This window comes from Euleptes europaea, chromosome 4 (assembly GCF_029931775.1).
Source record: "Euleptes europaea isolate rEulEur1 chromosome 4, rEulEur1.hap1, whole genome shotgun sequence".
Classification (NCBI taxonomy): Eukaryota; Metazoa; Chordata; class Lepidosauria; order Squamata; family Sphaerodactylidae; genus Euleptes; species Euleptes europaea.
Window position 1 is genome coordinate 120,410,562 of NC_079315.1, and position 18,532 is coordinate 120,429,093.

At 48.3% G+C, this 18,532-nt stretch overlaps 1 protein-coding gene across 1 annotated transcript in view; it reads right to left on the bottom strand.

Moving 5' to 3' along the window:
- The window catches only part of NOL6 (nucleolar protein 6), a 67,417-nt gene that overhangs the window by 23,909 nt on the left and 24,976 nt on the right, over window positions 1-18,532 (bottom strand). Inside the window, exons 16-21 of the mRNA XM_056849088.1 lie at window positions 17,262-17,402; window positions 13,476-13,593; window positions 10,757-10,911; window positions 8,103-8,266; window positions 5,421-5,573; window positions 4,312-4,409 (exon numbers count right to left, since the gene is read on the bottom strand). Coding sequence (XP_056705066.1) covers window positions 4,312-4,409; window positions 5,421-5,573; window positions 8,103-8,266; window positions 10,757-10,911; window positions 13,476-13,593; window positions 17,262-17,402 — 829 coding nt within the window. The remainder of the gene's footprint in view (window positions 1-4,311; window positions 4,410-5,420; window positions 5,574-8,102; window positions 8,267-10,756; window positions 10,912-13,475; window positions 13,594-17,261; window positions 17,403-18,532) is intronic.

Here is an 18,532-nt window from a genome sequence, read left to right on the forward strand (position 1 = left end):
TCAGTGGAACAGGCTTCCTCGGGAGGTGGTAAGCTCTCCTTCCCTGGAGGTTTTTAAGAAGAGGATAGATGGCCATCTGTCAGCAATGCTGATTCTATGACCTTAGGCAGATCATGAGAGGGAGGGCACCTTGGCCATCTTCTGGGCATGGAGAAAGGGTCACTGGGGGTGTTGGGGGGGGGAGGTAGTTGTGAATTTCCTGCATTGTGCAGGGGGTTGGTCTAGATGACCCTGGTGATCCCTTCCAACTTTATGATTCTATGAGGACTGAACAGCAGAGGCCAGTTTTTCTGGGGCTTGGTGGTGGGCAAAGAGCTCCCCCCCATTGGAGAAATGGGCTGAACAAGATAGCTTCTGATCCCCGCAAGTTGGGTTGGGGTGACCTACACATTTAAATGATGCCAACGGTATCCATTTGCGATCTGCTACTCTACGTACAGCAGCTTCGAGTGTGTTTCCTTCAAGAGATACCATTTAAAAAATCAATGAAAAGTTCTCTCATCTTCTCACCACCCCTCAATTAGGTGTGCGCAGGAGGGAGAGTTACAGGTACGGATCCCACGATAATGGACAGGGGCGGGGGATTTCTATGAGATCAAAGTTTAAACTCTACTATTAAAAAAAACCTTATTGAGCAATAAAAACCTCTTGCAGGATTACAAAACTGAAACTGAGGAGGGGGAGGAGGGAAGGAGGAGAAGGAACATTTCCCTGGATTGGAGCTCTTTGGGGCGCCAAGCCAAGAGGACGGGGACAATAGAGGCCACCGGAGACCTTCTCAGGTGAACGCAGGTGCAGCCGTTTTGTTCAGAAGATGTGGCAAACAACAGAGGCCGTTCTAGCAAGCAGGCCCCCACCCGTTAATGACACCCCACACCAGCACCCATTAGTGGGACACAACGAAGGGACTCTCCGGTATCTTGAACACATGAAGCTGCCTTATACTGAACCAGACCCTTGATCCATCAAAGTCAGTATTGTCTACTCAGACTGGCAGTGGCTTTCCAGGGTCTCAGGCTGAGATCTTTCACATCACCTACTTTCCTCGTCCCTTTAACTGGCGATGATGGGGATTGAACCTTGGATCTTCTGTATGCCAAGTAGATGCTCTACCACTGAGCTATGGCCCCTCCCCTAGAACAAGGTTCTCTCAGTGAACATGCAGTGTAGTGGTTAAGAGCGGTGGTTTGGAGAGGTGGACTCCCATCTGGAGAACAGGGTTTGATTCCCCACTCCTCCACATGAGCGGCGGAGGCTAATCTGGTGAACTGGATTTGTTTCCCCACTCCTACACATGAAGCCAGCTGGGTGACCTTGGGCTAGTCACACTCTCTCAGCCCCACCTACCTCACAGGGTATCTGTTGTGGGGAGGGGAAGGGAAGGTGATTATAAGCCGGTTTGAATCTTCCTTAAGTGGTAGAGAAAGTCGGCATATGAAAAACTAACTCTTCTTATGAAAAACCAACTCTTCTTCTTCAGCAGACCAAGCGTCTCCTTGCCTTTAACTTGTCTCCCACAGCAGCTAAGCGCCAAGGCAGAGAGTTGAAGGCCAATTCAGATGCTGCCAAAAACATCTATCTCAGGGTTGTCAAACTCAATTGTTATGAGAGATGGATATGACATAAATGTCACTTGGCCGGGCCTCGCCAGCCCAAATCGGGATGGGGGTGGTGGGGGGGGTTTTGCCTCGGCTGATTCATGGGCAAGACGAGATCTCAAGGGGCTGGATCTAGTCCATGGGCTGTATGTTTGACACCTCTGATCTAACTTATGTCCAAAGGGAAAACTAGTAAAATGTTTGTTTGGAGCTCCTGGAGACAAAAGCACAAGGTAGCACTTGTGAAGAGGTCTCTGATTTCCTTACTGGCTGAGACTGTAAAACTAGAAGACGCAGAGCTTTAAATGCTGGAACTGGAGTTGTGAGCAGATCCATCAAATCCCAAACATCTTAATTTTGTACAAAATGCCGAAGATATTCCGGTTGATTAGAAAATTCTCCGCAAGGATTCCTATGTTTGAAGCAGCGAAATTAAAGCTCAAAGAACTGTTCTTCCAGACACCCTTTTGCTCAGATGCGATGGAAGAAACGAACCGAGTATCCACTATCTCAACTGGCCCACCTAATGATTTAAGGGGTGGGAATTCTTTCATTCCCCTCTCCACCCCCCTCCACCATAACCTGCGCTCAAGGCAGCTTATATAATTGCCAACAATTTACAAGCTCACTCGTCCATAAAATACTAAACACGTCACAGGTTAGAACATCATACGCAAAACAGTCAGTAATTTTGTTTCCCACTACTCATCAGAAAGATCAAACAGAATTCCAAAAATGCCCTTTTAAAAAAAGGAATTCTTTTACAAGACCTGGGGAACACTGCCAAGGAGAACCATAAGAACATAAGAACATATGACAGGCCATGCTGGATCAGACCAAGGCCCATCAAATTCACACAGACTCCACTGCTCCAAGCCACCGCTCTTAACCACTACACCACGCTGGAGGAGAGTATTACGGATACCCTGGACCGCCAAAAAAACAAATCAGTGGGTTATAGATCAAATCAAGCCTGGACTGACCCTAGAAGTTAAAATGACTAAACTGAGACTGTCGTACTTTGGTCACATTATGAGAAGACAAGTCACTAAAAAAGACAGTCATGCTGGGAAAAGTTGAAGGCTGCAGGAAAAGAGGAAGACCCAACAAGAGACGGATTGACTCTATAAAGGAAGGCACAGCCCTCAATTTGCAAGACCTGAGCAAGGCTGTTAAAGATAGGACATTTTGGAGGACACTGATTCAGAGGGTTGCCATGAGTCGGACGTGACTTGACGGCACTTCACACACACACAAGGCACCTTGGGCAGGTTGTTGGAGAGGCATCACCAACCACTTCCAAGTAAATATTCTGTATGTGAGGGGCAAACCTCCTCCAGGCAGGAGGTACACAGGGATGCTGAGATGGTTTCTTAAAAGGTTTGGCCAATTCAGGAAGAAGAGGCTCAGCAATAGCTATTAGTTGTGATCAGAATTGCCATGAAGGGAGGCAGCGCACCTCCGAAAAGCAGAGGCTGAGGACAAAACCACAAAACAAAACAGGGGGCGGGCCATGTCTGGTCCAGCAATTCTTGTGTCCTGAAGTGTTAAAAAGAAAAATTATGCGGTTACCGTTGCCTGGGTTGCTTGTAAAGTCGAACGCTCTTTAAAACAAAGGAGCAGGAAAGTTTTAGGTAGGAGCCGTTTAAATTGGATTACGAGCCACCTGGCTCAGCTGCAGAGATCCAGTTACTAAACCCCTCAAAAAACAAGGCGTAGGGAAACAGGAAATATTAAATAATGGAAACTGCACAACAGCTCCGTTGCTCTTGAGACAAGATAGTGCAAGGACCCCTGGAGAAAAGGGTCCTCTCCCACTGACCCTCAAAAAAGTCTACCTTCTTCATGACCTTCCCCCAAGAGAAGGAAGTAAAATCAAAATCAGTTGAATCAAAAGAATTTCCGGCTAAACATTAGGAAGAACTTCCTGACAGTTACAGCGGTTCCTCAGGGGAACAGGCTTCCTCGGGAGATGGTGAGCTCTCCTTCCCTGGAAGTTTTCAAGCAGAGGCTAGATGGCCATCTGTCAGCAATGCTGATTCTGTGAACTTAGGCAGATCATGAGAGGGAGGGCAGGAAGGGTTGCATCAGTGCTTGGCTACCATAGCCCTTTCCTACACTCCCAGGGTAATGCTGATTACCACTTTGGGGTCAGGAAGCCATTTTCCTCCAGGCCAGATTGGCCAGGGATCCTGGAGTGTATTTCCTTTACATGGTCATCTTCTGGGCATGGAGCTGGGGTCATAGAATCATAGAGTTGGAAGGGACCACCAGGGTCGTCTAGTCCAACCCTCTGCACAATGCAGGAAACTCCAAATTACCTCCCCCCCACCCACACACACAGTGACCCCCTCCTCCATGCCCAGAAGGTGGCCAAGATGCCCTCCCTCTCATGATCTACCTAAGGTAATAGAATCAGCATTGCTGACAGATGGCCATCTAGTCTCTGCTTAAAAACCCCCAGAGAAGGAGAGCTCACCACCTCCCAAGGAAGCCTGTTCCACTGAGGAACCACTCTAACTGTTAGAAAATTCTTCCTAATGTACTGGGGGGTGGGTCACTGGGTGTGTGTGTGGGGGGGAGATAGTTGTGAATTCCCTGCATTGTGCAGTGGGTTGGACTAGATGACCCTGGTGGTCCCTTGCAGCTCTATGATTCTAAGTTGGCATGTACCCCACACAGAGCTCCCTGGCTGCACGCCCGTCTCACTCACCTTTGAGTTCAGAATTCAGGTTGACGATGAGGGGGCTGTTCTTCCAGTCAAAGGTGGCGAGCAGGTGAAGGAAGCGAAGGAAGCCCACCTGAGGAGAACTGCAAGAGGAGGAAGGGGCATGAAATAGGGATGGATACCCACCAGGAGAGAGATGTTAGATTCAGAGAACACTCAGTCGAAGTTGTTCCAACAGGGGGTAGCCACCTGTAAGTAGAAGAACTTGGCTAATTTCCTCACCCCAAGAAGCAGTAAAAACAAGAATTCTATTCCAGAAATTCCCGTTTCAGTCATGGACAGGAGGCCCTATCAAGCAGCTGAAATATCAATCATAGTAACAATAACAGTAATAGCCATAATAATAGCAGGACTTATTAAATTGTGAGCAACTGTGATTGGCTTATTTATTTATTTTATTCATATCCTGCTTTTCTCCCTTATTGGAGACACAAAGCACTGTTTCACATCGTTCTCCCCTCCTCCACTGAATCCTCACAACAACAGCCTTGTGAGGGTAGGTTTGGAGGAGAGATTGTGATGGGGCCCAGGGTCACCTGGCAGGCTTCCATGGTTGAGCCTGGGATTCGAACCCATGCCTTCCAGGCCCTAGCCCGACGCTCTGACCACTACACCACACCAGCCCATGTTGTGGAGCAGAATGTACTCGGCACGGAACGGCCTGGGTTCAAATGCTCAATACAAAATGAAAATTGCTAGGTGGCCCTGAGCTAGCCACCCGCACTTGGCTCGACCTTCCGTCACAGGGCTGTTGTAAGGTCTACTCAGACTGGCAGTGGCTCTTCAGGGTGTCAAGCTGAAGTCCTTCACATCATCTGCAGCCTGATCCTTACTAGAGATGATGGGGATTGAACCTGGGACCTTCTGCATGCCAAGCAGAAGCTCTACCTACTGAGCCACAGCCCCTCCAGGCCAGATGCCCTGAGGATGCCCACAGGCAGGGTGACAGCCTTCCCCTGATTCCCCACCTCCACCCCCCTTGGCCACCCTATGGCACTCACATGTATTCTTGCTTCCAGACCTGAGTGACTGGCCTGGTTATGCTTTAATCAAGCCGAGAAGGACCCGAAGCAGGTGACGGCCGGGGGCCTTACCTGGGTGCAACGTAAGGTGCCGGGCAGAGGAAGAGGGAGGCCACCAGCAAATCCACACACTCTTCCGAAAGGCTGTCGCTCAACAGTTGAGCGCTGACCCAGCGCTTGGCGAGGCGGCAGGTGGACCCGAAAGCCGGGTGCTGCTGCTGCAGGCTGCAAACAGGAAGAAAGGATCGCTCAGTATGGTGCCCACGGAGGCTGGCATCCCACTTGATCTCAAGGGCTTGGGGGGTGGGTAGGCGAGGAAGGTGGAAGAGATCCACCAACAAAGAGCATAAAACAGGAACCCTATTGCACCTTCCACATTTTATTCCATCATAAATTCAACTAGACTAACAGGGCTTTAGTTTATTTTTTTTTTGCAATCATGTTGCAGCCAACAGAGGTGGTTTGCCATTGCCTGCCTCTGCGTAGAAACCCTGGACTTCCTTGGGGGTCTCCCATCCAAGAACTAACTAGGGCTGACCCTGCTTAGTTTCCAAGATCTAATGAGACCGGGATAGCCTAGGCCATCCAAGTTAGGGGAAAAGATTTGCACAGGTGGTTCGCCACGACCTGCCTCTGCGTAGCGAACCTGGACCTTCCTTGGTGGTCTCCCATGCAAGCATTAACCAGGGCCGACCCAGTTTAGTTTCTGAGATCTGTCGAGATCAGGCTAGCCGGGGCCATCCAGGTCAACACCTAACACGGCTGCCCAGTGGGAATTATCAATTCAAAACACCAATCTGCTTTGAGCAAGTGGACCTTTGGCTTTGTTGATCTCCCGACCAAAGCCAAGTTAAGTCTCCCTGCGAACTCAATGCACTGCAAAGGCTTTCTTCTGCAAGGAAGGAGAGGAAGTCTGGAAGCTGAAGGCATGGAGAACAGAGGGGAAGGCCAAACCTGATCAGTCAATCAAGCCAAAATGTGTGTGTGTGTGTGTGGGGGGGGGGTTTCTGGTGTGAAAGGCTCTATGGATTCTCCTGGATGCCAACAAGCCAACCGCGTGGCTGCTCTAATTCGAACACAGAGCCGGTCTTGTATTGGACAGCATGCATAGAGTGTCCAGTAGGGCTGTTGAAAACAAAACAAAAAATCGGTTTAATTCGGTTTCGGGTTTAAATGGCCTTTTTTTATTTGGGAAAACCTGAATGCCGAATTTCCCTATACTGGTATAGGTGGGAATTCGGCTTTAAATTCGGGATTCCCGAATAATTCGGCCATTTAAACACATTAAATGCATTTCACGGCTTTCCGCGGCTCTTGCGGGGGCATTTTTGCAGCTAGAGGTCCCGAATTTTCCGGGTAGCTAGAAGGGATTCTCCTTGCAAGAACCCCCTAGTTTGGTAAAGATTGGGCCAGGGGGTCTGGAGTTATGGGGTCTGGAAGGGGTCACCCCCATCCTCCTCCATTCAAATGCATTGGCAAAGTGGTTGTGTTCACACTCTTTAATGTGATGTTTGCAATGTATCTGAATGGAGAAGCCTGGCTTTAAATGGTGGGTAAGTTCACCCCACACCTCTATAGAGACAAAGTGTACCACATTGTATCTTTATGAAGGCACTGGGCGAACTTTCCCACCCACCGTTTAAAGCCCAGCTCCACTCAGATACATTGGTAAGATCATATTAAAGAGCCTGCCAATGCATTTGAATGGAGGAGGATGTGGGTGACCCCTTCCAGACCCCATAACTCCGGACCTTGACCCAATCTTTACCAAACTTGGGGGTTGTTGCAAGGAGAGTCCCTTCTAGCTACCCTTAACATTTGGGACCTCTACCTGTAAAAATGCCCCCGCAGGAGCCACGGGAAGCCAGATATTTGGGAATGGCAAATTCGGCTTTGCCAGCCTCCCGGATTTTGTGGACTCGGTAAACCCAAACCAGAAATTTACCGAATTTGCATTTATTCGGTATTTTTCCTGTTTGGTTTTTACCAAATCAACAGCCCTAGTGTCCGGCTCTCCTCAACTAGGGACAGGGCTTTTTTGGCCCTGGCTCCGGCATGGCGGAACTCCCTTTCCAATGAGACCAGGGCCCTGCAGGATCTTACAGAATTCTGCAGGGCCTGCAAAATGGAGATATTCCACCAGGCCTATATTGAGGGCAGCTACTTTCCCCCACACACACACACCCACAGAGCTGGCCTCCCTACCTCTCCCCGCCCCTTCTCTTTTATGCTGTTACCAACTAAATGCGGGGCCCTGGCTGTTCATTTAAGCTAACAGGGGCCTCTGTGCTCCAATGCTGAGCGACATCTGTTTTAACTTACAATTGATGAATTTGTGGGGTTGTTTTAAATTGTTTACTTTATCAATCTATACATATATTGGTTTTATTGTATTGAGTACTGATGATGCTAGCCGCCCTGAGCCTGGCTTTTGGCTGGCGATTGAGGGCGGGATAGAAATCGAATAAATAAATGAATAGATTCTACCTCTGCACCATCACTTCGCCTGGACTGATGGGAGGAACTGCAGGGAGACCGGCCTTACCACCCCGCCAAGCCAACCTAGGTCTGATCTACTAGGAGACCTGATCTTGGTGCCCACCGATAGTCTACCCCCTTTGGCCCCTCCCCCTCAGTTGCCAAGGAGGGGTCCCTGCCACCGAGGAGCACTCTCTCCTCTGAGCGTTTTCCCAGGTCACGCCAAGGGGATCGTGGTCCTTCTCAGACACGGCGTGGCTGCTCCTCCTCCCTCACCCATGAAGAGCGCTGGTCAGGAAGGGCAAGTGGAGGGTCTCCACTTCCAGCCGCAGGGACTCCTCGGTGTCCTGGTACTTCAGCAGGCCCTCCGGGGTGACCGTCTCCTTCAGGATCTGTGGCTCTCGGTGGTAGGCCACTTGGAGGCGGAAGACGTAGCCGTCCTGGGCGAGACAAGAAGCACGTGCTCACATCAGTGGTCCTGGCAAACCCCCTCTAATCCTTCTACAGCGCTCCCTCCCTCATGGCACCCTTCCGTAACACCAGCCCCATCTCGCTTCCCTGGTGGATGGATTGGCTGTTCTAATACACATCTGCCACTGGAAGCACAGAATCAGGGTGCGGCCGAAAGAAGACAGAAGAAGAGTTGGTTTTTATATTGCAACTTTCTCTGCCACTTAAGAATCAAACCAGCTTACAATCTCCTTCCCTTCCCCTCCCCACAACAGACACCTTGAAGGTAGGTGGGGCTGAGAGAGCTCTAAGAGAGCTGTGACTAGCCCAAGGTCACTCAGCTGGCTTCATGTGTAGGAGTGGGGAAACCAACACGGTTCAACAGATTAGCATCCGCTGCTCATGCGGAAGAGTGGGGAATCAAACCCGGTTCTCCAGATCAGAGTCTACCACTCCATACCACCTCTCTTAACCACTACACCACGCTGGCTCTCCTGCCCTCTGGGTAGCTGAGTTGTGAGAACGCGTGTCGGCCTTGTGAATAGGGTTGCCAACCTCCAGGCAGGGTTACAACTGATCTCCAGACTACAGAGATCAGTTCCCCTGGAATAAATGGCTGATTTGAAGGGTAGGCTGTATGGCAATTACACCCCACCAAGGACCCTCCCTTCCCCAAACCCAACCCTCCTCAGACTCCACCCCCAAATCTCCAGGAATTTCCCAACTTGCAGTTGGTAACCTTAGCCAACATGGTGTAGTGGTTAAGAGCAGTGGTTTGGAGCAGCGGAGTCTGATCTGGGGAACCTGGTTTGATTCCCCACTCCTCCACGTGAGCAACGGAGGCTAATCTGGTGAACTGGATTTGTTTCCCCGCTCCTACCTTCAAAGCCAGCTGGGTGACCTTGAGCTAGTCACAGTCTCTCAGCCCCACCCACCTCACAGGGTGTCTGTTGTGGGGAGGGGAAGGTGATTATAAGCCGGTTTGAGTCTCCCTCAAGTTGCAGAGAAAGCTGGCATATAAAAACCAACTCCTCTTCTTCTACTTGTGAAAGATGTCGAAGAGTTCCTGAAGCTACAGTTCGTTTACAAAGCAGCAGCCTGCTATTTTGACTTCTTACAGACTCTGTTGCACCGGGAATGAACACAGCCCGTCTCTTATGCCGGGGTCCCCAACCTTTTTGAGCCTGTGGTCACCTTTGGAATTCTAGCGCAGAGTGGTGGGTGGCAGCCATAAAAAAGGCTACAAAAATGGCTGCCTTAAGAGGCGGAGCCAACCCCAAAATGGCTGCCACGGTTTTCCTTCCGTCACACACAGTGAAGATCCTTGTGTTGGGGTGGCAGCTGCCACTAAAGCAACGTTTTTAAAAATCAAAAATCCAATGGCCAATCAGAAGCCTTGCTGGGCAAAAGCCCCACCTGGCCCCACCCACTTTCTAAAAACACTTGGCAGGCATCAGGAAAGGTGTTGGCGGGCGCCATGGCGTTCACGGCCATCTTGTTGGGGACCCATGCTCTAACGCTTCCCGCCCCATCCGCTTACTAATCTGTTCTTGCCAACACAGCACTTCTGGCCAACTAAAAATAAAAACGAGAGGAAGAGAACTCCAATTTGGCTAACACTCATTCATGAACTCACAATGAATAAGCAGTTCCCTGCTCTTCTTTTAAGAAGGAAAAGAGTGACGGATGTGGAAAGGGAATTGAAAGCATGAGTCCCAATGTATTACTTTGCTGCTCTACCCCACACTGGCTCTCGGTTTATCTGGAGGTCAGAGGATGGGTGGGGGACACAGTGGAAGAAGGAGAGTTGGTTTTTACATGCCAACTTTCTCTACCGCTTAAGGGAGAATCAAACCGGCTTACAATCACCTTCCCTTCCCCTCCCCACAACAGACACCCTGTGAGGTAGGTGGGGCTGAGAGCGCTGTGACTAGCCCAAAGTCACCCAGCTGGCTTCATGTGGAGGACTGGGGAATCAAATCCAGTTCAACCAGATTAGCGTCCGCCGCTCATGAGGAGGAGTGGGGAATCAAACCCGGTTCTCCAGATTAGAGTCCACCGCTCTTAACCACTGTGCAGAAAATGACGACATCACATGAACACATGAAGCTGCCTTAAATTGAATCAGACCCTGGGTCCATCAGAGTCAGTTCTGTCTACTCAGACCGGCAGCGGCTCTCCAGGGTCTCAGGCAGAGGTCTTTCACATCACCTACTTGCCTCATCCCTTTAACTGGAGATGGCGGGGATTGAACCTGGGACCCTTCCGCATGCCAAGCAGATACTCTACCATGGAGCCATGGCCCCTCCCCATGGAGGGCAAACATCCATGGACAGCAAACGGGTTTTATAAGAAAGGCCCTGCTGGATCAGACCAAGGCCCATCAAGTCCAGCAGTCTGTTCACACAGTGGCCAACCAGGTGCCTCTAGGAAGCCACAAACAAGATGGTTACAAAGGCACACCCGCCGGGCACCGTTACCTTATAGACATCGGTGTGGGTGGGGCCGGGCCAGCAAAGCAGGTGGTGTTGCCCATGCAGGAGTTCCGCCAGCTGCACCTGGAAGGCAGCCTTGATCCGCCGGATGGCTTCCTTGTCCTGCGGCCACTGGCCGCTCCCCTCCATGTGGCACATGACTGGGGGAGGAGGGGGAGAGAACAAGTTAGCAGGAAGGAGCACAGGAAGAAGGAAGGAGGGGCTGGGACCACATCATCAGACGGACTTTCCCCCTTATTCATTCCCATCCCTTTCCCCCCTTCTGTACCCATATAAATAAATAAATATTAAAATAAAAAGAACCTATACATTTTTTTGAGCGCAAGCCCATTTTAATCCACTCTGACTACCCAAAACGTTCAGAAAAAGCTGCTCTAAGCGGTACAGAAATACTCGACCCGGGATGATTCGGAAAGATATGGGTCTGACAGCCAGGTCCAACAGCCAGACAGAGCTGAATTTGGAAAGCTGAGCAAACCCAAACCAGCAACGTGTTGCAAAGACAATGAATAATTCAAAATTAAATACTTGTAATAGTGTTATTCAAACTATCATATACACTATATACAATGAACTTGGTTTACAAACTGAACTGTATATACCAAAGAACACAAAATTAAACTACAGAACATAGGTACAATGTCCATTTTTTGCAGTCCTTTTAGCTGTATAGAACGTCTTGTCATTCAAGAGGTAAGAAGGTCAGTTCTTCATTTAAACAGAAGCCCGGTTGTCTTTCTGTTTCGGCTTAACAAAAAAGCCTTCCTCAGCGGCCACTACAAAAATACAGCAATATACACAATGCAAAATGGTCTATAAATAACAGGAATCAAAAGTAAGCATTATAGGAATAAACAAACAATTGATACTTACACGCGAGCTGTTACTAACTGGCTTTCGCGTTGGCAAAGTAGCCCTGAGTACGGAGAGCATTTAAAGAGTCTAGTCACCTGATACAAGGAGACCATGTGAGCAGAATGTTTTAAAGTGACAGAACCATATAGTGTAAGTGATGTACTTGCTCATAGGTAACATGCTAGATCTAGCGATGTGTTTAGTCCTTTAGGATGTAAGGAATCGAACATATGTATGTACTTAGATTCTTGACGTCTAAGTATCAATTCAATGTCAGTTTTCTCATATTTCTTAGTGTTAGTATAACGCCATAATACAAAGAAAGAAAGTTCCTCATCAGAGTGGTTTTTCTCCAGGAAATGTGAGGTAAGGGGAGCCTCCAGAACGTGATTTCTTACTCTGGACCTGTGCTCACTGATCCGGTATTTTATAGGTCTCTGGGTTTGTCCAATATACCAGAGAGGACATGCACATCTGATCACATAAATAAGGTGCCGTGAGTCACAATTATTAAAACTATCAATTTTGAATATGCGACCCGTTACTGGGTTCGTGATTTCACGAACTGTCAGCATGTATTTGCAGCTCTGACAAGAGCCACATTTGAAATTACCTGCAGGCAAATTGGATGAGGACATAGAGCGTGATATTGGATTTATTAGTATGTCTCTAAAAGACCTGGTGCGTTTGTATGCAATCCGTGGAGGTACTTGGCAACCGGGTAGATGTTGCACCAGGTGCCAGTGTTTACGGAGAATTTGGCCAATTAGAGGTGACATGGAAGTATATTGCATCACATAAGTAAGTCGTGTAGGCTTAAGAGTGGTGCATTCTGTAATTAATGATTCCCTAGGTTTGTTATTAGTTTGATGCATAGCATTTAGAATGACATGTTTAGGGTATCCCCGTTGTAGGAGATCAGCATTCAAATTGTGTGCTGCTTGGAAAAAATCAACTAGTTGAGTTGAATTCCGTTTCAATCGAAGTAATTGGCCATATGGGATATTATTTTTTAGATGGACCGGATGGAAAGAATCATAATGCAATAAAGCATTCCTGGCTTCGAACCTCCACTCCACTCCACCCACCCAACCAACCCCTGGCTCAGCTGGAGAGCCACGGTGGAACCCTCTCTCTCTCAGCCTGTCTCCCTGGCCCCCCGTGTAAAATGGGGGCCATCATTTATTTCCCAAGCCTGTTATGAAGGTTTTTTTAAAAGTTCATGCTGCAAAGCACTTTGCAAACAAAACTGATCTATAAACTAGCAATAGGATGCCCAAGACCTTCCGCCGCCCCCACATTCACACCCCCAGCTCCAAGGCAACACTCTCAATAAGAACATAAGAACATAAGAAAGGCCCTGCTGGATCAGACTAAGGCCCATCAAGTCCAGCAGTCTGTTCACACACAGTGGCCAACCAGGTGCCTCTAGGAAGTCCACCAACAAGACGACTGCAGCAGCACCATCCTGCCTGTGTTCCACCGCACAGCCATCACCACATCCTGGGGCAGGGAGTTCCACAATTTAACTGCGTGTTGTGTGAAGAAATACTCCCTTTGGTCTGTTTTGAATCTGTTACCCTCCAGCTTCAGCAGATGACCCCACGTTCTGGTATTATGAGAGAGGGAGAAAAGCTTATCCCTGTCCACTCTCTCCAAACCATGCATAATTTTATAGACCTCTATCATGTCTCCCCTTAACCGCCTTCTTTCCAGGCTAAACAGCCCGAAGCTCTCTAGCCCCCTGATCATTTTGGTGGCTCTTTTCTGCACCTTCTCAAGCTCTGCAATATCATTTTTTAGGTGTGGTGACCAGAACTGTACACAGAATTTTAAAACCCATCCTTGCCTTTCATTGGAGATATATAAGCAGGGCAGGGCTTCTCTGCCAAGGGCACCAGAGACTCTCGATCCTTGTTCCTGCCATAGTAGGCGTAATCTGGTTTCATGGGGACCGGAGGGAAGACCTAGGGAAACGAAAGAATGGCATTTAAAATGGAGGAAGGAAAGAGGGGAGGCTGGAAGGGTATGCCCCTCATGTTCCAAGATGGTGGCAGACCCCGAACACAAGGCAGGCTCTTCAGGATAGCTGGATGCAAGATGTTTATTTTATTTATTTAATTCATTTATACACCCTTCTTCCTAATGGGCACCCAAAGCGGCTTGCCTCCTCGCAACCACCCTGTGAGGTAGGTCAGGCTGAGAGGCCGTGGCTGGCCCAAGCTTCCACGGCACACATGGGGGATTTGAACCTGGGTCTTCCAGATACTAGTCTAACACTCTCAACTTCTACGCCACGCTTGCAAGGCTGTCTTTCTCTGGAGTATCAAAAACTACAGACTGACAATAGAAGACAGGCTGTTAATCTTGGAAATCACAAAACGGTGCTTGCTGAATCAGGAGATCAAATGAGCATAAATTCTGTACAGAATTTTTATTTTTAAGGACTAATGTATGAACTAGACACCCCCCCCCCCCCCGAAGAAGCCCCTTGGGTGAAATGCGTAGGGAAGTTCAATTCTGAGTAATATTTTTGTAACCTATTTTGCACCATTGGCCTCGGCCTTATTTTTATCTCCTATAGCCAGTGTTGTCCTTTTATTTCTCTTTGCTTGCTGAATCAGGCCCAACAGAAATTTAATGAGCCTTGGATAATCTTTTATTGTGTTTTGGAATGAGAAAACCAGATTTATCCATTTGCTTTTCATGAATTATTGTAAATATTATCATCTTTTTTCATGCTTTGTTACGTAACATCCATTGAATAAATAAAAATTGCATCCCCTCTCCCTAGTCAGATGATAAAAACAGCCTACAGCTCTCCAACAGAATAATAAATCCATTGTAAAAACTGACATTATACTAATTGTCACAATCAAACTCTCTCTTACAATTATAGCAAATTAAAATATGCTAGTTAAAGTCCACTCTGAAAAGAAAGAAAGCCTTGTACAGAAATTATAGATTTCTGGAACTTTTGAAGCTGGGGGAAAAAACACAAATTTTTTTTTTGGGGGGGGGAAACAGAAATATAGGCAATTTCTACCAGCCTACATTTTTTTTTTTTTTTTTACTAAAAAAGGTAAAGGTAAAGGTCCCCTATGCAAGCAACGGGTCATTCCTGACCCATGGGGTGATGTCACATCCCGACGTTTTCTAGGCAGACTATGTTTACGGGTGGTTTGCCAGTGCCTTTCCCAGTCACCTTCCCTTTACCCCCAGCAAGCTGGGTACTCTTTTTACTGACCTCAGAAGGATGGAAGGCTGAGTCAACCTCGAGCCGGCTACCTGAACCCGACTTCCGTCGGGATCGAACTCAGGTCATGAGCAGAGCTTGGACTGCAGTACTGCAGCTTACCACTCTGCGCCTACATTTTTTTTACTGCCTTAACATAAAACACATCATTTGTGTGTTTGCATACGAAGTTATATTATTGAACACATTTATGTACATCAAGAAAAGCAAAATCGCAAATATACCCAAGAGAGAAAGAACCGCAAAGGGCTGCGCTCCCAGCTGCCTTAGAACATGAATCTTTGTTTCTGCTGAAATAGCACTCTCTTTATTACAAAATTTGTGTTGTACTTTCTCATACTTCTCAGATGACAAAGTGCCTCATATCATCATGAAAGGGAAAACAGCTATTGAGTAAAGCTTTATTACACAGAAAAAAACTGAACTATTCAATCGTGTGTCATCAACCATATTATAGAATATTTACTGTGGTCAAATTAATCACATTTAAACAATGAACAAAATATACTATATGTGTCTCATACATAGGAGTTACCACTTATTTAAGACAATCTTGATGCTACACATTCTGAGTGAGTAAAACATCATCTTAAAGCATTTCACTCACTCTGCAAAGAAAAAAAAACTTTAGTGGAGATTTTTTTCAGAAGTTACCCCCCCCCCCAATTTTCTGATCAATTTTTTTAAACAAGTCCTTGAAGGGATTATTCTTTTGCAGACCTTGCCCCGTGTAATTTTTTTAAACGTGTACTTTTTAGAACATGAAAAGAACGCTGCTGGATCAGGCTGAAGGGGGTGTTCATCGAATCTGGCATCCTGTTTTCCACAGGAGATAACCAGCCCCCCCACCCGCCCCAGAAGGACTACATGTAGCGCTTGGAGACCAACATCCCCCCTGCTCCCTTCCAGAAGTGAATGGTGTTCAGAAGTACCCCCTTACGATTCTGTGGTACCAGAAAAACAAAGGAAAGGAATAAAGTACGTAGGGCTGTGGACCTCCAAGCAGGACCTGGAGATGTCCTGGAATTACAGCTGATCTCCAAACAGAAAAGGGGTGTTTTGGAAGGCGGATGGGTTGGGAAATTGGTGGAGATTTGTGTGTGTGGGGGGGTGAAGGTCAGGGAGGGGCCTCAACAGGGCATAATGCCATTTCCAATACAAAAAGAGTGCCTGTATGCATATGAGCATTTAGGCGTAACTTGGTCATAACTTTCGGGGTATCTTCAAGGCAGCCATTAGATAATCAACTGCAGATAGAGTAACAGCCTTATCTTTACCAGGCAGCAGATAAATTAGATGATAATTATGTGAACATAAAGTATGAAACCAATGGAGAAATAAAGGAAGATCTTATAGAGGAATATAAATCACAACTGAATAGAAAATGGGTGTTTCTGTCATTGCCTTTCCACACGGGCATAATGCCACCGAGTCCACCTTCCAAATCAGCCATTTTCTCCAGGCAAACTGATCACTGCATCCTGGAGGTCAGTTAGAACATAAGAAAGGCCCTGATGGATCAGACCCAGGTCCATCAGGTCCAGCAGTCTAATCACACAGTGGCCAACCAGGTGCCTCTAGGATAAACAAGATAAAAGCAGCATTATCCTGCCTGTGTCCCAAAGCACCTAATAGGCATGCTCCTCTGATCCTGGAGGTAATAGGCATAAGAACATAAGAAAAGCCCTGCTGGATCAGACCCAGGCCCATCAAGTCCAGCAGTCTGTTCACACAGTGGCCAACCCGGTGCCTCCAGGAAGCCCACAAGCAAGGTGACTGCAGCAGCATTTATCCTGCCTGTGTTCCACAGCACCTAATATAACAGGCATGCTGCTCTGATCCTGGAGAGAATCCCAGTTATAATTCTGGGAGTTCTCCAGGCCCCACCTGGAGGCTGGCGACCCTAGGGATCAGCTCCCTCCAAAAGCAACCCCTTGGCTCCCCAGCGTCAGGGACTGAACAGCCCTCCATGGTGTAATCCGGAGGGTTAGAGGGTGCCTGGGGAACACAGGCCCCGCTGGAAAATTTACAGCCAGGCCTGTGGGGGAAGAAAAGGCTGCCTTGAGGCATACAGGCCGCACCGCTCTGCAGCCTCAAGGCCAGGATGGTGACAAAGTGAAACAGGATGCTGGCCTAAGATAGACCCTCACTTGGCCCTGATCTAGCACAGCTGCTCTTCCGTACCCAAGAGGGCGATCAAACACTGACTCAAACTTCTCTCGCATGACAGCTTCCCGTGGAAATCGACTCCAAAATCTTGCCAGCCAGACAAGCGCCATCTGCCGAGAGGCCCAGACAGATGTTCTCAGCAGGATGCATCTGCTCTATCACCCCAACACACACACACATGCACTCCCTACTTCTGGGGACCAGACTCACATCTGTGTACCGGAGTGCCGGATGAGTCCCCTGCACGGCCGTCACAGTCAGCGGTAGCCCCTCCAGGTTCCACAGCTTGCGGCTCAGGTCGTCGTACGAGCGGACAACGTCCACCATGGCTTCCTCGCCGGTGCCCGCTGGCTGTGAACAATCCCAGAAAAGAAGTGTTGGTTTTTATACCCCGATTTTCTCTACCTTTAAGGAGTCTCAAACTGGCTTACAATCGCCTTCACTTCTCCTCCCCACAAAAGACACCTTGTGAGGTAGGTGAGGCTGAGAGAGTTCAGAGAGAACTGTGACTAGCCCCAGATCACCCGACATGCTTCATGTGGAAGAGTGGGGAAACCAACCCAGTTCACCAGATTAGAGACTGATACTCATGTGGGGGAATGGGGAATCAAACCTGGTTCTCAAGATTAGAGTCCACCACTCTTAACCATCACATCACGCTGGCTTTCCAGCAAGAATCCTTCAATGTGTTCATCCCAGCTCAACAAAGCTGTTCATCCCAATGTGTTCATCCCAGTTCTGCCTGGCATCCCAGATCCCTCCCTCTCCTCATGGTGGTTTCGGGGGCCAAGGAAGATGTAGCCCCCTGCTTCCTAGACTGATTGCCAGGTGTTGGGATTCTCCCCAGCAAGTTAGCAGCAAGGATGGGCACATTTGCGAAAGATTGATAGCATGAGCTACTGAACATGAAATGGGGCCGGGGAGGAAGAGAAGAGTTGGTTTCTATATGCTGACTTTCTCTACCACTTAAGGGAGACTCAAACTGGCTTGCAATCTCCTTCCCTTCCCCTCCCCACAACAGACACCCTGTGAGGTAGGTGGGGCTGAGAGAGCTCTAAGAGAACTGTGTCTAGCCCAAGGACGCCCAGCTGGCTTCGTGTGTGTAGGAGTGGGGAAACAAATCCAGTTCACCAGATTAGCCTCCGCCGCTCAAGCGGAGGAGTGGGGAATCAAACCCGGTTCTCCAGATCAGAGTCCACTGCTCTTAACCACTGCACCACGCTGGGAGGGAGAGAGGAAGAAAGTGAAAAAATGAAGCCAGGCAGGAGAAACACCACATGCCAAACCACAACCTCTTCTTTGGTAAAAAGCAGATTTTGGCAGCTTTCCTGCCACTCCCTTAAACAAAGAACAGACAGTGGACTGGGAGCTCCTAGAAATCATGTGTGCGGAAGGTGCCACCTCTAGGCCAATTTGGTCATTGTGAGCAGCCCCGAAAGGCGTTGAAGGGGGAACTCCGTCTTTGAGCAGCTGAGATTCAT